The sequence below is a fragment of the Lutjanus erythropterus genome, chromosome 10 (genome assembly GCF_056507025.1).
Source record: "Lutjanus erythropterus isolate fLutEry1 chromosome 10, fLutEry1.hap2, whole genome shotgun sequence".
Lineage (NCBI taxonomy): Eukaryota > Metazoa > Chordata > Actinopteri > Lutjaniformes > Lutjanidae > Lutjanus > Lutjanus erythropterus.
Window position 1 is genome coordinate 18,506,373 of NC_139326.1, and position 20,586 is coordinate 18,526,958.

Consider the following 20,586-nt stretch of genomic DNA (forward strand, 5'->3'; position numbering starts at 1 on the left):
CTGGCAGATGTCTCATGTTGTCACATGTCGGGTTGATAAGGCAGACTAACTTAACTTTACATGTCAAAGCAGTTTCCAGTGTTGCCAATAACTCTTTTAAGGACTACAATGTAGAAAAGTTAGGTACACTCTTAGAAATAAGGGTTCTAAAGGGGTTCTTCCTGAAGGTCTGAGGTTCTACCCAGAACCATTTGCTTCTGAAGAACCCTTTTTTGAAGAAGCAGGCTTGTCAGTGGTCCCAATAAGAGATTTTTTTCATCCAAAAAAACCCTTTTTGGTAGAAAGAGTACTCTGAGAATTGTTGAAATCCTTAAAGAACTCTTTTGACAAGGGTTCTTTATACCTTCATACAGAAGGGTTCTAAACCCCTGGATGGGTTCTCCATAAAACTCTTGGCATATAAAAAGTTTCTCTGTAGAACCCACTGAGTCTGTTCTAGATAAAACCCTTGGAATACAAAACAAAGGTTCTGAATAGAACTCCTTTGGTGGATTCTGGAAAAAACACTTACAATATAGAGGTTCTTGGTAGAACTCCTTTGGTGGGTTCTTGTTAGCACCCATAGAAGAATTCTTCCTAGAGCCTCTCATAGGGGGTTCTGAGTGTGCTGCAGATAAAACCTTATATGGACTATAAAAAGGTTCTCAATAGAAGCTCCTGAGTGTGTTCTTGACAGCACCCTTAGAGGGTGGAACAGTCCTGGAGAGCACCCTAAGAGTGGGTTCTGGGTGGAACCATTACACCATAGAATGGTTCTCTGTAGAACCTCTCATAGGGGGATCTGGGTGAAAACTTTCACTGATTGATCTATATAACCCTTTATGTTATGTTCTAAGTGGAACTCTCTGAAAGGGTAACCTTCATAAAAGGTTCTACCAGGAACAAAGGTATTTCTCTTATGGGGACAAGCTGAGAACCCTTTACGGTTCTGGTTATAGCTTTTCTTTCTCAGAGTGTAGGTATAAAGAGGGGCCTCTCTGTTCTCGTCAGTGTGGCAGACAGAGTTATATTAACTCCTGTCCAGAGAACACTTTGGACCTGCAGATACAGAGGAGAAAAGAAGCTTTAAGGGGCTGGGGGTAAAGTGTCTTTATCTGTACAGGAACCGGAGGCTGCTGGGTCAAGTGGGTCTCGAGGCTGGGTGGAGCAGATAGTGGAGTTGGAAAGTTGTGGGAGGGTGTTGGTGTAGGATCATAAAGGCTGTGAGAAAAGAAGAAGTCATGTTTCAGGGAGAAGCTAGGTGTCCCAGTTCATTTCAAGAAAATGAAATGAACTCCATTTAAGTCAGCAGCCTTCATATAAACATGCAGGGAAGACACTGGGGTTATAACTTTTTCTGTCTGTGCCCTGCAGCAAGACGCAGCTCTACAAGGATAATGACAGAGTGTAAAAAAAGGCAGGAATACATAGTTGAAAAGAATACCATTTTAGAACAGAAGGGAAAAGTGATAATTTGCAAAACATTTGTTTGTGTGGGGACTGACCACAGGTGGGCTATCGGGGCTGAAAGCAGAATGGTCATTTTGGCAGGAAAACAAATAGAGAACAGTATTGAATATTTAATGCGCCTATTCTGCCGGAAATAAATGCCTGTGTGGAAAGATGAAGAGCAGAGGAATGATATGTGACCACTTTAGTGCCACCGGCACAATCAAAACAGAAACAAAAAAAAACTCACGTCATTAAAATTCTACTGCAAGAAGAGTTTGAGCATACTTTTGCATGCAGTGCCAATTGTACAGCGGATGCTCTGAAAGACTGGGTGTATGATCATAAGTGTGTATGACAAGCAGTCAAAGGGTGAGGAGGTGTCACAGAGAAGCCTGAGTTAACAACTGCAGAGTTAACACAGCAACAAAAGTGACTGAAGTGTAAAGTTCAAAGGAAATAGGTTTCATGAAAACCACCAGCCCGCATATTAAAAAATAAAACACAGTGGGTGTTTCTTTAAAGTCAGGCTTTGACAAAGCAGTGAAACTCTGCCCTAATGACAAGACTATTATATACCTGCTGGTATAAAATTGAGTGCTGCTAAAAGAACACATTTGTAAGCTCATCACTAGCTGTTGTTTTTTAATGATCCATCTGTGGGTTTCATGTTTGTCTCGTAGTCTCATGTTAATCTACTGGTTTGATTTTATGCTGCAGATTAAGATTTGATCCATGCCAGTTGGGCTGGGATCAGTTTTCATGTTAGTACAGTTTTTTTTCCAATGGTTGGAGCTGACAGCAAGCTGTTAAGTTGCATCCATAAAATGCCTCAAATATGTAAGAAACAGGTAGAGCTGCAACGATTAGTCGATTATTATGGCAACGACAACACATGTAGATGCTGCGGCCAATAGGTCTGTTATTTTTTTGGTTTATTTGCTGAAAGATATCACCTTGCAACACCTCATAATCTTTTTTAGAAAATGTATCTGATTTCAGCTTCCTAAATGTGAATGATTTCTGTTTTTCTGTTGACAGCCTTGTCGTGCTCCAAAGTTGAAGTCCTGATCCAGTGAACTGTTAACACCAAGAAAGCTTCCTTTGTTAGCTGTCCAGATGTTGGCTGTGGTGGTAACAAAAGTCCACCTCTTACTGATGTGTGGACTGCAGTTACAACCACAGACAATGTGATTGAATAGAATTAACATTCTGATTAATAGCAGATGGGTAGCGGGAGGGAAAAGTGTGCGTCTCCCCAGACAGAGAGAGAGAGAGGCTGTGTGTGCCTTTACGCACAAACAGCTGCATAACATATTTTTTAGTTTAGAGTTTAGATCTACAGTTTTTAGTTTTGCTGCTTGAATTCCCCATGAATTTGCTGCAGTGACATTACTTAACCCACGGAAACAAAACTGAAAGCAGCCTCTCTAATCATTAGTAGATCATTAACGAAAACACTGATACATCAGTACAACACACAATACAGAAATCACATGAAAAGCTTGCGCTGCTCAATATAATTCAAAACGTAATGGAGCCTACAGTGATGAATAAAGGTGCAGGTCTCTAATTTGGAGAAAATAAAACGATCAGGTGGGTGGCAAGTGGATAATTTAGGCAGACAGATAAACTCTGAGCTCATCCGCGCGTACAAATTGCATAATGCTGCATTACTTAAACTAGAAACTGTAATATGATTACTCTTTGAAAATTAGAATCTCTTACAGTTTGTTACTGGGAAAAATAATACACTAATAAGTTACTGAGCAATGCATAACTGTCCAGGACTAAACAAGAATGATTTATCACAAAGCAGAGTCAGAAAAACATTCATTGCATATGGTAAGACTATTTTATGGTTAATTTAGGCTTAAGTATGTCCTGTGTTTGCTGACATCATAGCTGTCTGTCAGTTGTTTGTTAGTCTTCATTTTTCTTTATATTAGAGTGGAGGGTGGAGAGTGGTGTATTTTGTTAATGAGCTGCTGGCTTAAATCAAATCTACCTGCGCTGTAAATCCTTTGTTGTTGAGACTCAGGTGAAATAATTGTCCTGTTGTCTTTGAGTGTTCCCGTACTCTAAATCCTGTTGAGATGCAGGTGAATGTATGTTTTAGCTAGTATGTCATATTATAGTCTGTATGTTTTAGTTAATATGTGTGTATTATTGTGTGTATGAGTGCTGTAAATCCTGTTGAGATGCAGGTAGGTTTAGTTACTGTACTATTGGCTGCAGTCGGTGTACCAGCCCTGAGAGGAAGAGGACTTTGAATTTTGCTCATGTTTACAGCACGCTCTCCCACAAAACAGTTCCAGCGTCTCTCCAAATAGGCGTCAGAGGACGACCCCTGGCTGTGGTTTAGGACCAGGATATTCTGCTTTATTAATAATGCATATCAAAGTTAGTATCCCCATTTCTAACTCCAGTGATTGCAGTGCCAACCCGTTTTCAAACCTCCGTGGACAGAACTAGATGGGTGCCAAAGAACTTGGAGTGTGAATCCAAAGCAGCTCAGTGTTTGAATAATTTAGCCATCCAATTTAAAAAAGCATTGCACATGGAGTCTGTACAACAGGCTAATATTCTTCGCTCCTGTGTTCCTCTTCGTCTTTTAACGATGAATAAAATGACAGGATAAGTATGCTCTATTAGACTTGAAGATATGACAGAGCATTGATACTGGTTAATGGCTGTGCTGATGTGGAAAAAAAATTATAATAATAAAAAATAAGAATCTGCTTCATGTTCTGGTAGCTTCTTGTTCCCTGTTTGGTGCCGCTCTTAGACATAATTAGTAGAGGCTGCATGCTGCTAAAGACGTTTGTCACACAATAGAGACAAAATAAATGGAAAATGTGGTTTTAAGTTTTATGTCAAGTTGCAGGTTAATTTGCTTCACTACTGTAAAATATTGTACAGTGTCTGAAAATGCTCCAAATGTATTATGGCCTCAGGAAACAGTATATTACCGCTGTCAGCTTTTAAAGGTGTTTCACATTTTGCAACATCATGTCTTAACACGCCTCAAGAAACAGCACAGATCAGCAGAGAAACCCGCTCTGATTTTTATGCACCTCATTTATCACTCCACTGTCATCAGCCGTAACACAATCAAGCCACTGTTATTAGCATCATGTAATTGGGTATTAGTTTTCTTTTCTAAGATGGTTGGGACAAGAATTTGATTTATTTATTTTAAATCAAATTGTGTTACTCAACCAATCTGAATCAGTATTAACACTCTCGACATGACTGCATCTGTGACTTGAGTCACTTGACTTGGACTTGACTGAGATTCCAGACTTGAATTTGGTGACTTTAGACATGACTTAACAAAATCAAAAGAGACTGATTGAACAGATATACATTGATCAATATGACAGCAACCGATCATATCACAGGCAGACAAATAATGACTTGTTCAGTTTTAATCAGGGTGAGTATAAACTGTTTGAGTCGCAAATTTGAGGACTTGCTTGACTAACAGTGACAAAAGACTCAATTTGACTTTCACTTGGCTTTCATGACTTGAGACTTAGACTTGACACATATGACTTGAAAGGACTTGACTTTTTCTTAGTAAGCATTTGCATTTTTCTAGATGCTGAGAAGTTACATTTTGTTTTTGAAGCATGATTGGATAATTTCTAGTGCAATGTACGCAAACCTGGCAACCTACTAGGACCAACAGAGACAAATGTACGAGGGAGCTCTGATGGAGGAGGCTAGGGTCCAAACAGTTCAACGATTCAAGGATTATGTTGTTGATGATGGTATGAACAAGCTATGAGAACCACAACAACAAACCAACTTCATCCGCCACTACAAAACCCACAAAAAAGGCAAATGAATGTGTCTTTTTTAACTATTGGCTAAATCTAACGTTAAGTTTAAGATATGTTAGACTGTGTTAGGTTGGGTTAAACCACTTCATTATTTTGTTTTTTAAATGATTTAAATGGAAACTGCGGTAGATGATCAAAATTTCGTATGACTTGGCTTCTGGCTTGCTTGATTCTCACCACAGTAACTTAGGACTTGCATGAGACGTGAAGGTTAAGACTTGTGACTTGCTTGTGACCTTCACAAGTGTGAGTTACTCCCACCTCTGCCTTATTCTGATTTCTCTCCAGTGGTTTCATGTCCCGAGAGACGGAAAGCAATCTTACACGCAGTTTCCTTCAGGGTACCATACATCCTTTTGGACATTAACTCAACTGTCAAACAATCATATTAACTGGGAATACTGGGGAAATTGGGTTCCTTGAAATCTGTGAACCATGAAAATTCTTTAAATGAACTATTACTTTAATCTGGTTTTTCGCAGCACTGTATAATGTGCCTTGAAACAGACTGAATCGTGGAGTTTTAGAACTACTGACAAAGGTTTAGCAGGTTGTTCATTTTTATTCAGTTGGTGTCCTATTATAGCACCTCTTTCTGCAAGAGAGCACAGTAATAAATATTTTAATAACCAGGCACACGTAAGAGACAATGGCGTGCAAAAAAGATTGTTCTTGACACAACACAGATTTATTGTGACTACCCCTCTGCTATTGTTCACTTTTTATTAGCTGCTCATAGCTCGCTTGTCCGTTGTGAAGGGTTGTTCCTCATAAAAGCGGACTGGTGCTATCTGTGCAGCTTAATACTATTGTTGTGACTCTTAGCTGTTGTTCATCGTTCACAAAAGACACTCATGATCGTGTCTCCTTTGTCTTTTGAAAGTAGTGGTTGTCAAATTGGCAAGGGAAAGCGTAGTTGCGCTGATGGAGAATAGACACGTAAACATACTGTAAACACACAGACACACACACACACACACATGCATGCAGTACTCTGTCTTTAGTCCACACACAAAATGACACACACACACACAGTCCTTAGAACCACTCATGAATGTACTCACAATGCACAATGTTTTGTGAAAGGTAAGAGGCCATGTCCACACTAATGTAGTCACAGTACAATGAGTTCACTTTTCACACTGAAGCACAGGTACAAAAGAAAAAAAGAAATCTTCAAACTGAGCTGACTACTCTGAATCATAGTTGTCACTGACCAAATAAGTAGCTTTTAGCAGTGAAGCTCCCTTCACTGAGAGAATCGTTAACTTTTCTGTGATGCACTTCCTTGTTAAAGGCCTATTAAATGACAGCAAAAGCCACAGAAACAACCATAGTCTGATAACTCAGGTGTAAATAATATGCTGCTGAGATCACAACAAAAGCTTAGCTTTATACTGAACTGAATGTGACAGCTTGGACCAAAAACAGAATGAATGTAGCATGAAGTGCCTTTGAATGGTGATACATTCACTTACTGATGTATGTACTGAAGTGCCTTTCAACAAGGAAGCCTTTTGACCACTAACAGAAATAAATGAAAGAACCTCATGGTCAGCAATACTGGTTTTTGGACTGAAAGAAAATATTTGACAGTGACTGCAAAATTCCACTTCTAGTTAAATTTTCTTTCTTCTTGGCATTTATTTGCAAAGAAGTCAATTTCTGCCATAGAGCTGTTAAGGAGGACAACTGGACAAAAAGACCATTTTAACAAACTTGCATAACTGTTGTACTTGTTCTTTGGTTTCGGCCACACCAACAGCAAAGTTTTTGACTGAAATCAGTTGACTTAGTGTGTGTGTTGCTTTCACATGGAGTTCAACTTAGGCCAACATTGACATGCAAATTTGTGATGGTGAGCACTTGCAAACATGATGACATCATCCGTATTTGATGGCTGACAATCATCAACCATTGAGCCCTCTACCAAACACTGTGATTTAAAAGCCTTCTGTGTCTGAGGTAGTGTTGCCTATAGAGTTGCCGCTATTCAGGAGATGTTGGTGAAGTTCTGTTTTTGGCGTGTGGGAGAGAAAATATAAGGACACTGTTGCTGCTGGTCATTGCACTAATGTTAGGTCTCCATGTCCGATTAATTATTTTCTTATTAAACATGCCCAGTTTGTTGTGTTGAGCCGAGGTCACTGTCCATCAGCTGTTTTGACTGTAAACATCATCATTTGCCAACCCTCATCACTATGCTACTCTTTGCATGAATATCACTGGCACTTTCTGGCATGACCAAGAAATAACAGCGTAAAACCATGCTGTCTGACATTCTCTGTCTTAGCTTAATTTGGGATTATGTTTTGCTTCACAACAGGTGTTACCATGGACACATCTTGGTTTTAAAAAGCGCCCCTATTCGCAACACATCGTGACACCCCGGAGCCTGTTTTCAAAAAACATTGTTTCCAGTGGAGGAAAATAGGTACTTAACATGTAAGGTCAAAGTGAATAAAGAAAGATATTTTCAAATCTATGCACATTATTGTGAGTAGTGAACACTGGGTTCAACTGTTTGCTTGCCTGTGTGCTAGAAGCCAACTATCAGTGTCTGTCATCTGTGGCCTCGCTCTGTCAGCCCTGTAGGACCGCAGACACATAGTGAGGTGAGTCCATTAGACACTTATTAAAGCTGGAAAAGAGCACAGCACCCCCCGACTAGCCGCTCTGCAAAAAACAGTGTGTGTGTTTGTGTGGTGTCCAGGCGAACTTGGTTTGCCTCATCACACACACCAGAGCATGCAAACAGCTTTGACAAGTACACGCAGAGACACAACTCACCAGACATATAAATACACACGTTCAGACACACACTCCCCCTATCGCTCTCATCGGGACTGTGTGTGCTGTGTTCTGCTGGATCTCAGTGTGAGTCTCAGTGTGTGAGTCTCTTTTTTTCTCTGCTTTTTTTTCCAGGCGGCCATCTCTGCTCGGCCTTGCCATCTGTTCTCCATGCTGTGGAACACGGCGCTCCCTCTGGCTGCAGGCGTTTTCACATGGTGGCAAAAATTGTCAATTGGAGTAAAAAAAAAAAAAAAAAAAAGGCACTCAGGACTGAAGTGATTCAGGACGTGGTTTAGGCTGTCTTTTGGGACAGTTAAGTCACCCAGTGAGTCATTTTTCTATTTTGTTTTGCAAATCTGGTGTGTGTGTGTATGTGCTTTTTGTCAAAATTTGTGTTCTTTATGTACACACCCCAATTTCAAAAAAGTTAGGACGCTGGCTAAAACGGAAATAAAAACATAATACAATGATTTGCAAACACTTCTCGACCTATATTCAGTTGAACACAGTACAAAGACAAGACACAGCCCCTGAAAAAGACGTTATCTGGATGGCAGCATATGTTGCTCCAAAACCTGTATATATTTTATATATCCTAACGTCGCAAATTAATTAACACAAACATTTTGGGTAGTCCTTCTTCTCCTTAGCTCAGAAGACACAAGGTCCATGATTTACAAAAAAGAAGAAATGTGGACTTGTTAGACCACAACACACTTTTCCACTTTCTGTCAGTCCATCTCAGATGAGCTCAGGCCCCGAGAAGCTAGCGGCATTTATGAATGTTGTTGATAAATGGGTTTTGGTTTGCATTGTAGATGCAGTGACAGACTGTGTTTACCGACAATGGATTTCCAAAGTGTTCCCAAGCCTATGCAGTAAGATCCTTTATACAATCATGTGGGTTTTTATTGCAGTTCTGCCTGAGGTGTTGAAGGTTCGATGTTAGTTTTTGGCCTTGCCCTTCTCCGGATTCTCTGAATCTTTTAACGATATTATGGATTGCAGATGGTGAAATCCTTTCAGTTTTGTGTTGAGAACAGTTGCCCTTAAACTGATGGACAATTTGCCCACAGAGGTTTTCATAGTGGTGACTGACTGAGCCTTTCGAGGATGTCCCTTTAATACCTCATCATGAAACTGTCCCCTGTTACCAATTAACCTGTTTACCTGAATGTTCCAAACATTTGTTTTTTGAGAATTCAACAACATTCCCGTCTTTTATTTCCCTCATGCCAAATTTTTGAAACGGCATCAAATTCAGGATGATTGTATATTTACAAAAATAATAAAGTTAATTAGTTAGTGAAAATTAAATATCTCATCCTTTAACTGTATTCTATTGAATACAATCTAAAAAAGATTTGAAAATCACTGCATTCTTTATTAATTTGCATTTTATAAAGTGTCACGACTTTTTGTGAATTTAGGTATGTACCTATCATTTCCATTCAAAACATTTTCTAGGATTACTGTGAGTTTACTCTGGCGTAGGAGGAAAAGAAAGAGAGTGCTGATGGTAGTGTGCTTTCTTGGTGTTTTACACCAACTTTGGATATTTTTAGTATCTCTGAGGGTGCCAGCTGTAAGTAGGTTTCCCATAGTAAAGTAGTGAATTCATCCATTTTACAAGGTGGAAGTGGGAGTGATTTTGCTGTTGTTTGTGTGTGTATTTGTGTTTTTATGTCCTCTCTACAAGCCAATTATTGTATTATCACAGCTTGCCACCTGCTAAGGTTACACATAAAAAGCAGCAGAACCACATGGGAAAGTTGTCTGACTCTCTGCTGACTGCTGAGGGACAACTTTTTGAAATGAAAATTTAGTTTGTGAGCAACTTTCAAGGTTCGTAAAGCAAAGAGATTGAAGTACCTCAATTATACAGGAGACTAAACCTGTATAATCTCATACTTACTTTGATCCATCCATCCATTCCCCACCGCTTATCTGGCTCTGTGAAGCAGTGGCAGCAGGCTAAGAAAAGTAGCCTAAATGTCCTTCTGCACGACCTCAAACTTCTCCTGGGGGATCCTGAAGTGTTCCCTGGCCAGATGGAAGATATAATCTCCCTTGTATGTTCTGTGTCTGGATCCCAGAAGGACGTGTCAAGAAAACCTCAAATGTAAAGCACCCACTCCTTCCAATTATTTGAAAAAATGAGCCCTATAAAACACCTGCGTCTGCCAGCACTACACCAAACAGACCGCCTGTTGATGTTACACTTGCTAATGAACTAAACCTCGAGAAACTTTGACTTTATCATTTGGAGCAGCAACTCACATCTATATACATGGACATATTTTATCATGTATAACAGAATTATGTCCACGGCATCATCATTACCACGGCTGGCTGCTGTAATATGTATGATGTCTTACACATATATGCTCATAGATGTGACGCACATACAGTATGATAGGACTTTTCCACTGGCATTTTTACCCATGAGTCAACCATGTCATGCTGATTTGCATTTACAGTGCCATTTATAACTCACAAGCTGCACCGACTTTCTGCATTGACTCATCCATCGACCTGTGATGACCTCTTTATCCCCTTCAAACAAGGATTTGTTGCAAGATCATACCATCTTTGTGCTGGTGTGAAGCATGAGAGCACAGAGAAAAACATTTTTAAAAGTCTCTGTGTGTTCAGCTCTCTGTACTTTTGTAGCACCTAACTGAATCTCTGTGGTTTGGATTTGTTTTTGGGGTTTGTGTGTTTCTTTTTCATTTTGCATGGTTTCTGTATTTGCAGCTAATTGGTTTGATTTTGGATCTTCACATGTTTTTGACTTGGCTTTGTTTTTTTTTTGTTTTTCTGTTCTTTTAATCTTAACACTGTTAAGTTTTTGTATTTCATTTTTCATACACGGTAATGAACTGTTTTGTGTTGTTGTGTTTGCATTAAGTATTTTTAATGCAACTGTATTCATTTTGCATGTGCCTGCCATGCATACCGTCTGATAAACAACTTGTGATGCAAGAATGGAGTTCGAAGTTAATCCCTATAAACAGAACTCTGCAGAGATAATTTTTTGAAAAGATAATAAAAAGCTAAATGGTTGTTACATGACAGTCCATGGTTTCTGAGATTGCATTTTGGCCAATGTGTTCCACCTCTCTTGTTCTCCACATGGACTGTGTACCTACATTCAAGTAAACCACGCTCAAATTGGTCACTTCTTGAACTACAAGCGGAAACCAGTATGTTTCCAATAAAATCTTGTCCCTTGCCGGATTCTGCATATTCATGTGCAGATGTCTGTTTAAATGGATTAGTCAGCAGACAGGGGAATAATTGGTTTTCTGAGCTTGAAAATCTGTTAGTGTCGTACATTGTGTGTTACATTTTACAAATGTCAATTCTTCATTTTGATAAAAAGCCTAAAAATAACAAATCTAATGAGCATACTCAGAGCAGAGCCATTGACTAGATCTGATGAGGGTGAGTTTACTAAACAAGCACGGGACAATAACAGCTGGGAATCTGGGAACTTCTCAAGTTTGGATTCAAAGAGTGGAATTGAGGAATTATGTGCGCACACACACACACGTACAAGGACAGATGCATGAACAAGGACATATTCATGCACCAATCTACAAACAGACACATGCATTAGAGTGCGCACACACACACACACACACACACACACACACACACACACACTGGAGGTCCGCTGTGCCTCCCAGAACTCCCATCTGTTGAACCAGCAGTCCAGGTTGGTCTTAATGAGAAATAATGAGCCTTCACTAAATAACAACAGCTTGGATGGATTTCACCTCCACTTCAGATTTTATTAGAGTGGCATGGACACTAGTTCATTCTCCAAGTTACAAAATCCATTTGTTTCAACTCGTGATGACATTTAATTTCCTTTTACTTCCTTTTTTTCTAATGGTACAAATGAATGTTGAAGATCATTCAGTTTTGGCACAGTTTTAACATCTTGTTATAACTAATTTACAGCACAATCAAACATTAAGTTACCCACTGCAGGGCATAGAAAAATGTTACTAAGAAACTTATTTCAGTATAGTTTATATTGACAGGGGAAATTTTCCCACCATCTCCTTGATGAAGACATAAAAATTGAAAGTAAAATCTGATTTATCCCACCAACTTCGATGAAATGGAGCTCAAAAGGGTAAGAAACTCGTTCCATCAAATTTTGACATTTTTGTCTTATAAATCAGAGCAAGAATGGACTGTCTATGCCTCTAACATCTGGCATAGCTGTCAGCAAAATCACTAACAATGTGTGTGTGTGTGTGTGTGTGTGTGTGTGTGTGTGTGTGTGTGTGTGTGTGTGTGTGTGTGTGTGTGTGGTTGTACAAAGAGCAGCAGGCATCAAGTCAGGGAATCCAACTGGCCTTGCACGATTTCAAGCTGGAAGAAAGAGGAGAAAAGGTTGTTTGAAAAAAAAAGAGTTACACAAAACAAACACAAACATGAAAAGGTAGAAAAGTCAGAGAAAGAAAAGAGAGAATGAGGAAATGAAATGTATCAAAGTATGAGGGAGACAGGCAGGCAGGCAGATGGATTTTGTCAGGAAATGTCTGCCAATCAGGATGAAATAAAACACTGAAGATAGAGACTGAAACTCAAAGATATACAGTATATGTGACATCAAAGTGGACACATACGTGTGCTCACACACAGACTCTGAAATAACAGACCTTGTTGTAGAACTCAAGCAGCTCCTGGTGGTTAAACTCAACAAAGACATTTTCCTGAACCTGGGGAGAGACAGAGAGATAGAAGTGGGGTTATAGAGGGTCAGAGAGGCATGAGAGCGAAGGGAACAAACAACCTCACAAATATGAGGTTCAGAGATGTACGAGATCGACGGGGCAGAGGATAAAAAAGCAGCAATAAGAGCAGATGCGGAGGAGTCATGAGCAAGATTTCTTCAGTCTTGTGCTTTCTATAAAAACCTTCATTAATTATTACTGCTCTCTGGCCAGTACGCACCATCCTCTAAGTCTTTATCCATCAGAGTGTTTAAAAATACACTGAAGGCAAAGTTACTGTCCACAAACCCATCACTCCTTCTCCTTTCTGTTTAGCTTACTTTTAAAAGGAGATGGCCAAATCATATGTAGCTAGGGCTGCACAATATGGTAAAAAACTAAAAAAATAAAAATTAAACTGCGATAGGCAATATGATCAGTGGGAATTGTGTGACATTTGTTGGGGTCTGTACCAAACAAACATTTTTCTTTCATCTAGAGAACAAGATTTGTTGTCTGGGGCATCTCTGCACCACTAGAGTACTTCATTATAGTGCCGTTTTCTCACACATTTGTCCTTTTTTCATTTGCAATCTGGTTCTGCAATTTGGATATTGTAATTGGCCATACTGCAGTTGATAATCTTGTGATTAACGTACAGCCCTGTATGTAGCATGAACGACATCACAGTGAACACAACGGACACATGCAGAAGCCTTGCAAAAACACGCAATGTGATATAGAAAATATGTCCCATCATGGAACACTATGGAAACTTCTTTACTTTTTTCAGGTGTGACCTTTCTAAATAAAGAAAATGAATTTACCTGGACTGGACACTGTTTAACATTTGTCATGAAAAAGCAAAGTGCCAAGAGGCCAGACATTTACGTCTCCCATGTCTGACCTGGAAAGTTAGGGATTTAAATGTGTGTAAAACAATGCATCTTTTAGATTTTTTTCTCCACTTTATTAGTTTTCAAACTTGGAAAATAAACATTGTGTACAAAAGCCCATGAAAAAAAACAACGTACCTTTGTAATCCTAGATTAGAAGATTGCATATATCTTTTTTTAATTCAGTTTGACTCTCCTAAATTCCCTCTACTTGAACAGCCAGAGTTAAAACTTTTCAAAATAATCAGTGTCTCTGTGCTCAACAACAGACCAACAACAGACATAAACAGTGAGTGGGCTAATTAGCCTACTAATAAAATTATGATTTACTAATAAACAGTGTAAACAAACATAAACTAAGAACACATTATTTAAATGAAATCACAGTCATAGGTTTTTTTCATATCTATCATATCATATCCTTCATATTTATAAATGATCAAAGGACTGTTGAGGTCGTGAAAGGGCCAGATTCAGCCCGTGGGCCTGGTCTAGTCCATCTGATAAGACAGACTGATTAATTTAGCACAACATGAAAAAGACAAGCTAAGATGTTTCTCATCTGGATTTTGTGAGAGGGGAAAAAGAAGCCACAAAAGAAACTATCAAAAATAAAGTTAAAATCTGTCCATTATTTATATGAGTATTTCAGATTTTAAAAAAAAGAGGATTCAGAGCAGAATATAAATTCTCTTTTTGCATTTCTTTCTCTTTTCTTTATTTTTTTAATCACAGCTAGAGATGTTTTGTACCCTCATACATCTGCTGAAGTTATGTAACTTTATAAATTTAATATAGTAGAATGTATTTCAAGGGAAAATAGTGCCTGTTATAAGGTCAGGAATTAAAGGACCAGTGTGTAAGATTTAGTGTGATCTAATGGTGAGCTTGCAGATTTCAAACACCTCGTCTCTCCTTTCTGTTCCAAGCATGTACAAGGAAGAATTTTCTCAAAAATTAGATTTAAAAAAAGAGCAATATATCACCTTGCTTACAATAATAATATACTCCATCGAAACCCCTGAATCATGATTCATACTGCATCACCAAATTCTTGTCAAAACATAGATCTAATTCTAAGGTAACAAACACACAGTGATTATTATTCTCAGGTGATTATACGCTGATGAAAACATACTTACAGACTTACAAACTAAACTTACATACTTGACCTTAAATCGATATTAATACAATGATATTGCAAAATAATGTAAGTTAAGCAACTTTTTTTTAGAAATATATCAGAGATGCGGAGTAAGTATGTGCCTTGTGAAGTTGGGATCTATAACTACAATTTGTGAATATTGTTCCAATATTTTTTAATTTGTTTTAAGTTCCATGACAAATGCGTCATGTGTCAATTCATGAATTTATTGTGAGACGATGTACGCTGAGTCATTATGTGCTTATAGGTTTCACCCACGGAGCCTTTTGACTGCCGGCTTGACAGACTATCAGGGGAAGAGCAGTTCTGCCAAGAAACACAAGAAACCAAGGGCAACCATCACCGGACTGCTATCATCATCACCATCGTCATCATCATCATCATCACCACCACCCCATCAGAAGCAAAGGCTGAACAATAATCCACCCCATGAGTGGACGAAATGGCGAGTCACTTTATCAACACCCATCATTGAGAAAATAGCTAAAATGTGTGAAATGCTTTCTAGGTAGCAGAGAATGAGAAGGGTCATCCTGTAAAGTGCACTCAGTGCTGAACGCTGATAATAGCACCAAACTCCTGGCACCAACTGGCAGGAGGGCAGGGGAAAAGAAAGAAAGAATGAATGAATGAATGAACGAGTGAATGAATGAAACAGACGAAAAAAAGTAACAAACAAAACAGAAAAAGACACTAAAACCACATGGGAGTTGTTGTGTGATCATTCACTCCCGTCTGCTGCAGCTCTCCTCCCTGCAGTTTGGTGCTCGGAGACTAAATGGAGCTCTGGGGCTTGGATCTAACTGGTTGGGTGGGCAGCTGGGTTGAGTGGGTGGAGGGAGGCCATGTGTCACAGCAAATTAATGACAGAGATATTAATTAGAGGCAACGTTAAAAGTCCATAAAGGAGAGCACGGAGGGAAAATGTTATCTCTTGTCAAAGCCTCCACTCCACAGCACATTCAGGGAGAATGTAGGACAGCCTTGAGTTTAGCTCCGTCTGCAAGGCCGGCCTCTGAACGACAGGTAATAAAACAACTTATTAAAGTGTTGTTATCGAGCAAGATACGATGAAAAGAAGACGCACATCAAAGTAGTTCTACAAGGTGATAAATAATTTCTGAGAGTAAACAAGGTTGTTGTTAGGAAACTATTTGATTTGAACTAAAAAATTGGGCACGCAGTTAAATTGGGTGAGTGATGAACACACCCTGCGCTTCCAGCAGCAGTCTCAGTCCACACCGCTCAAGTTTCTAATGATCTCCACTGTGGCAAATGCTATTATAATGAGGAGAAACCAGCGCTGCATAATCAGTTATTTGGGCTGATGGTCTTCGGTGAGCTTGGGTCACAGGAAAGGCACCAGCGGAGATGGAAAAAAGAAATAAAGACTCGTCAGCTGTCTCTGTTATTGTCTGACAGAGGTGAGGTGAGACAGAGGGCAACTGAAAATGCAGTTTTGAGCGCGTGAAATGTGATGTCGATCAAAACTAAGCTGCAATAAAGTGAAGACAACAAACCAGACTGTAACACTTCCCGTCTGTTACACCGGGGTTCAGGATGAAAGTATGTTTGTGTGTTTGTGCTTAAGTGAATGTGAGCATTTCCAGGTACTGGTAAGTGTGTGTGTGTGAAATAGAGAGTGTTATGTCTTGGGAAAATAGGCACAAGGGTGTGTGTGTGTGTGTGTATGTGTGTTTGTGTGTGTGTTTAGCCCATCCCATTGTTCCTCAGGGTTGAGATTTTGCCAGGCAGTAACCCAACAAGGCTCTGACAGATCTAGGCTAACACTAATGGGGATAGAATGCATCATCCTCATCATCACAGCCTTATACCACCAGTTTGCATGCACACACACACACACGCTCACACACACACGCATTCTTATCTGTCTCAGTGCCAAAATCCTGTGTGTCAGGATACAGAAAACAGGATTAACCCATGAAGATAATCATGAATTCACTTGCATCTGCTGTTCCACATACACTACATGCAACAGTATATTATTACAATATAGGCTACATGCTAAGGGAGCTCCAACACATGAGAGAGAATAAGCTAACAAAAGAAAAAATGAAACTCACAAAAGAAATCAAGGAAATTTCTCCAAACTTCTCCTGAAAAGTGGGACTAAATATTCTGTTACAGCCCTCAGTACAAGCCTAATAGCTTTCGACAAGGTTACTCGTACAATTCCCCAGATGAGCCAACAAAGTCAGGGAGGGATAATTGTGAAAGCTCTATATGGATTACAGCACAAGTCCTCAAACTCAAACTGAGAATACCACAATGTTAAGAGAATTCTGGTTTACTGCATCCTCGGTAATGTTTCATAGCTTTGGCCTTCTTTCTTATCGGTAATAATAGTGCAATAAAATATACTGCAATAATACTGTAACTTAAGTATTATGATACCGTTGTATTATGGGGCCTCTATTGATTCCTGCCACTGGTGTTTTGGCAATATGCTTGATCCAACACTTTGGCCTAGACTGAAATGTCTTAACAATTATTGGTATGACATTTTCTGCAGGCATTCATAGTCCCCAGAGGATGAAAGCCTGTCCTCTCCCTAATTTTTCCTCTAGCACCACCTTTGGGTTGACAGTGTTGTTTTTTTAGTGAAATGTTTCATCAGCTGCTGGATGGATTGCCATGGCGTTTGGCACAGACAACTGCTGCGCTCGAAGGATGAATCCTAATAACTCTGGTGGCTCCCTGAGTTTTTATCTAGAATCACAAGCAAGTCCAATCTTTCACTCACATAGTGAAATAGCTCAACAGCAACAAAATGGCAAATATTTTGGACTTGCTGCTCTAGCGCCACCAGCACACTGACATTTGTGGTTCAGGATGACGTTTACCTGGGTCCAGACCTTCAGATCCGCCCACTTGCTGTGCAGTGTTTTTGCATCTGATAAGCCTTGAAATGCATTAATCTGTTACTCCAACTGGAATTCCTGGATTGTATTTCATTATCTCACCAACACTCCCCTATCCTGGTCAACCTGATTCAAATGATCAGCTCGTTATCAGGCTTCAGGCTATCAGGCAGAGGCTTCATGACGAGCTGATCATCTGAATCAGGAGTGTTTGAGCAGGGAAACATCTAAAACATGCAGAGCAGTGAGCTCTGATGACAGGGGAAACACTGTTCGTACATCATGTTTACGTTCTAAACTAGGCCACTTTTTGTGAGGAAAGTGCAATGATACAATCTGACTGGCATCCCTCCTATTTATGTATATATATAAATGAAAAAATAAATCATGTATAGAAATAAAAAATTTTGATGCAAGATACAATAATAAGGAATTTTTACGATCACATCATTGTCCCCTCTAACAGAATAGAAACCAGAAACACAATAGAACCCACCTTGTCATTTCTCGAGGGGAACCCTAGAGGAAGAACTCATAAAAGTGATAATTTTAACCTAAACCATGATCTCTACCTAACTATAACTGGGTTTTTTTGTCCCTAAACCTACCCAGATCTTAACCACAGCGCTGTAACATTATGAAACACAACTGGTTTGTACACCATGCACAATGAAGGAACATCACGTATAAATCTCACAAGAGTTTTTGCAAATCTTGGGTTCCCTTCTAGATATGAGTTATGAGATAGTGATGGATTCAAGCCCATCTTCAATAAGTGATATATTCGTCCAGTCGCCCAGCCCTATTGGATAGTCTGATGTGAGTTTCATGAGCTCTTTATGTTGCACTGCATCAACTCACTGAGAATGACCTGACAGTCACACAGTAGCCCCATCCTAAAGCACACCCTGTTTTATCATCTATTTTACTCTAAATAGGATCAAAAAGTACAAAATGAACATTATGCTGTATAGACAAAGACTCAAAACTAGATCATAAATTAATTAGGAAACTGTTTACTGAGGTCATAAATTAAGAAGTAGGGTTATTTTTAAAAAGAACAAACACAAACACTTCTTGTCCACTTCTTCCTCTACTGTCTACGGTTTTTCCTCATTGGACTTTGCAGTAGTGACATTAGCATGTTTTCAGATCTCAGAAGCTACAGCAATGAACAAAAACAACATCCACGCTGCAGTATAATAAAACTAGAATGTCCCTTTTATAAATACTGCAAGTGCCAAACAGAAGAAAAGGTATATCAGGTATGAGCAAGTCATCTGGAGCCATCTGAATGAAAAACCTGTAATTGCTGCAGTCATATCAAGAGGAGACCAATGTTATGACTTTTTTGTGTTCTTGAGTGAACCAATCAATGAATTCCAATTGATAAAAGAATGACACATTCAACAGGTGGTGCTTTTACCTCATCAAGTGGTTACTGGTGTCAGTAATGTCAGTTTATATAAGATTGTGGTGTACTGCATCAGGCAGCTGTATTCTCATACCACAAGGAGTCTGTGTGAATGGGGCAGGGTGGAAGCAAAAAGGCACTCTTCATCAATTATTTGCCTCAGTGCAATAAAGAATAGCGTGGATTTGAAACACTTGTCAGAGCAGTGAATTTTTTTTTGCTGAGTGCTCCTCAGAAACTGAATTTCTTACCTCTCACTGGTAAAAAGCAAAGATAGACAGGGTGGGGATAAAGACAGGGAGAGGGAGTAAAAGATGACAAGGAGGAGAGAATGACAAAAACAAAGAGGGGAGGGGAGAAATAAATATGAGGAAAAATGAGCAGCAAAGTGAGAGCCAGAGAAGAGGAGAAGGTGAAGGAACACGATGACAGAGAACGAGAACTTAAGTGAAATAATGAAAATTTGTGCTAACCCACCAGAGATTGCATCGTAGCAAACAGCCAAAAGCATCTCAAGCATCAAACTATAAAGATTTCAGTGACAGAAAGAATTTGTCTTCTATCCAGAAAACCTAATCTAACAACAAAAGCTGCCTATAAATTTGCACAGAGAGAAAAAGAGAAATGGGACAGCACTTTTTAGTGTCAGTGTGAAACTGTCTGCTGGGTGAAGTAATCTTAAAATATGCATGGCAAAGTCCGTGTGAGACAGACATGAAGTGAAGCAAATCAGGCTAAGTGTCGACAACAAGTGCCAATCAATCTTTTGCAGTGTAGTGAAATTACACGTGTACTTGATTTGTGTGTGCGTGTGTGTGTTTGTGTGTGTGTGTGTGTGTGTCTGGAAGAAAAGTAGAGAAGTTTCTGACATTATTGGGTAGATCAGCATTAAGAATTCAAAAACTGCCTGTTGTATACTCTGACTGCAGTCTTATTACTCATTATATTTGAAGACTCTGCTACACAATACAGGTCACAATAACATGATTAATTTATATTATTTTCTTTTATCATTATTAATGAACGTTTTATTTCAGTCTCTTCTGAGTCTATACCTTCTACTTTATGGGCTGTACACTTCATTTTGCTTGTTTTTATATCTTGTCTTTACTGTTTCGTTTATTTCCCTCTTTTGTGGTCTCATCTTCTTGTAAAACACAATGTAATTTCTGTTCTGCGACATAAATAAGGTTTGTTTACATACAGAAATGGAGCAGATTATTTTTTTACTAGTTTCTACTAACTCTCTCCATTAGTCTGAGGAGGCTGTGTCTCCAGGAGGAAGGACGCAGGTGTTCAGACTGTTAAGAGCCCTGCATTAAGCAAATGCTGTGTTAGCGTGGGTGTGTTGCTACAGGTAGCAGTCAGGAGATAAAAACAGGTTCCATGAAGACCTGTTGTAGTGACACATCAGTGAGTTTGGAGGC

General features: G+C 39.2%; 1 protein-coding gene across 1 annotated transcript in view; it reads right to left on the reverse strand.

Moving 5' to 3' along the window:
• Window positions 1-11,845: 11,845 nt before the first annotated feature.
• Window positions 11,846-20,586, reverse strand: part of commd10 (COMM domain containing 10) — an 85,221-nt gene continuing 76,480 nt past the window's right edge. The window contains exons 6-7 of the mRNA XM_084728491.1: window positions 12,749-12,808; window positions 11,846-12,458 (exon numbers count right to left, since the gene is read on the reverse strand). Of these exons, the coding sequence (XP_084584617.1) occupies window positions 12,420-12,458; window positions 12,749-12,808 (99 nt within the window). The 3' untranslated portion in view covers window positions 11,846-12,419. The remainder of the gene's footprint in view (window positions 12,459-12,748; window positions 12,809-20,586) is intronic.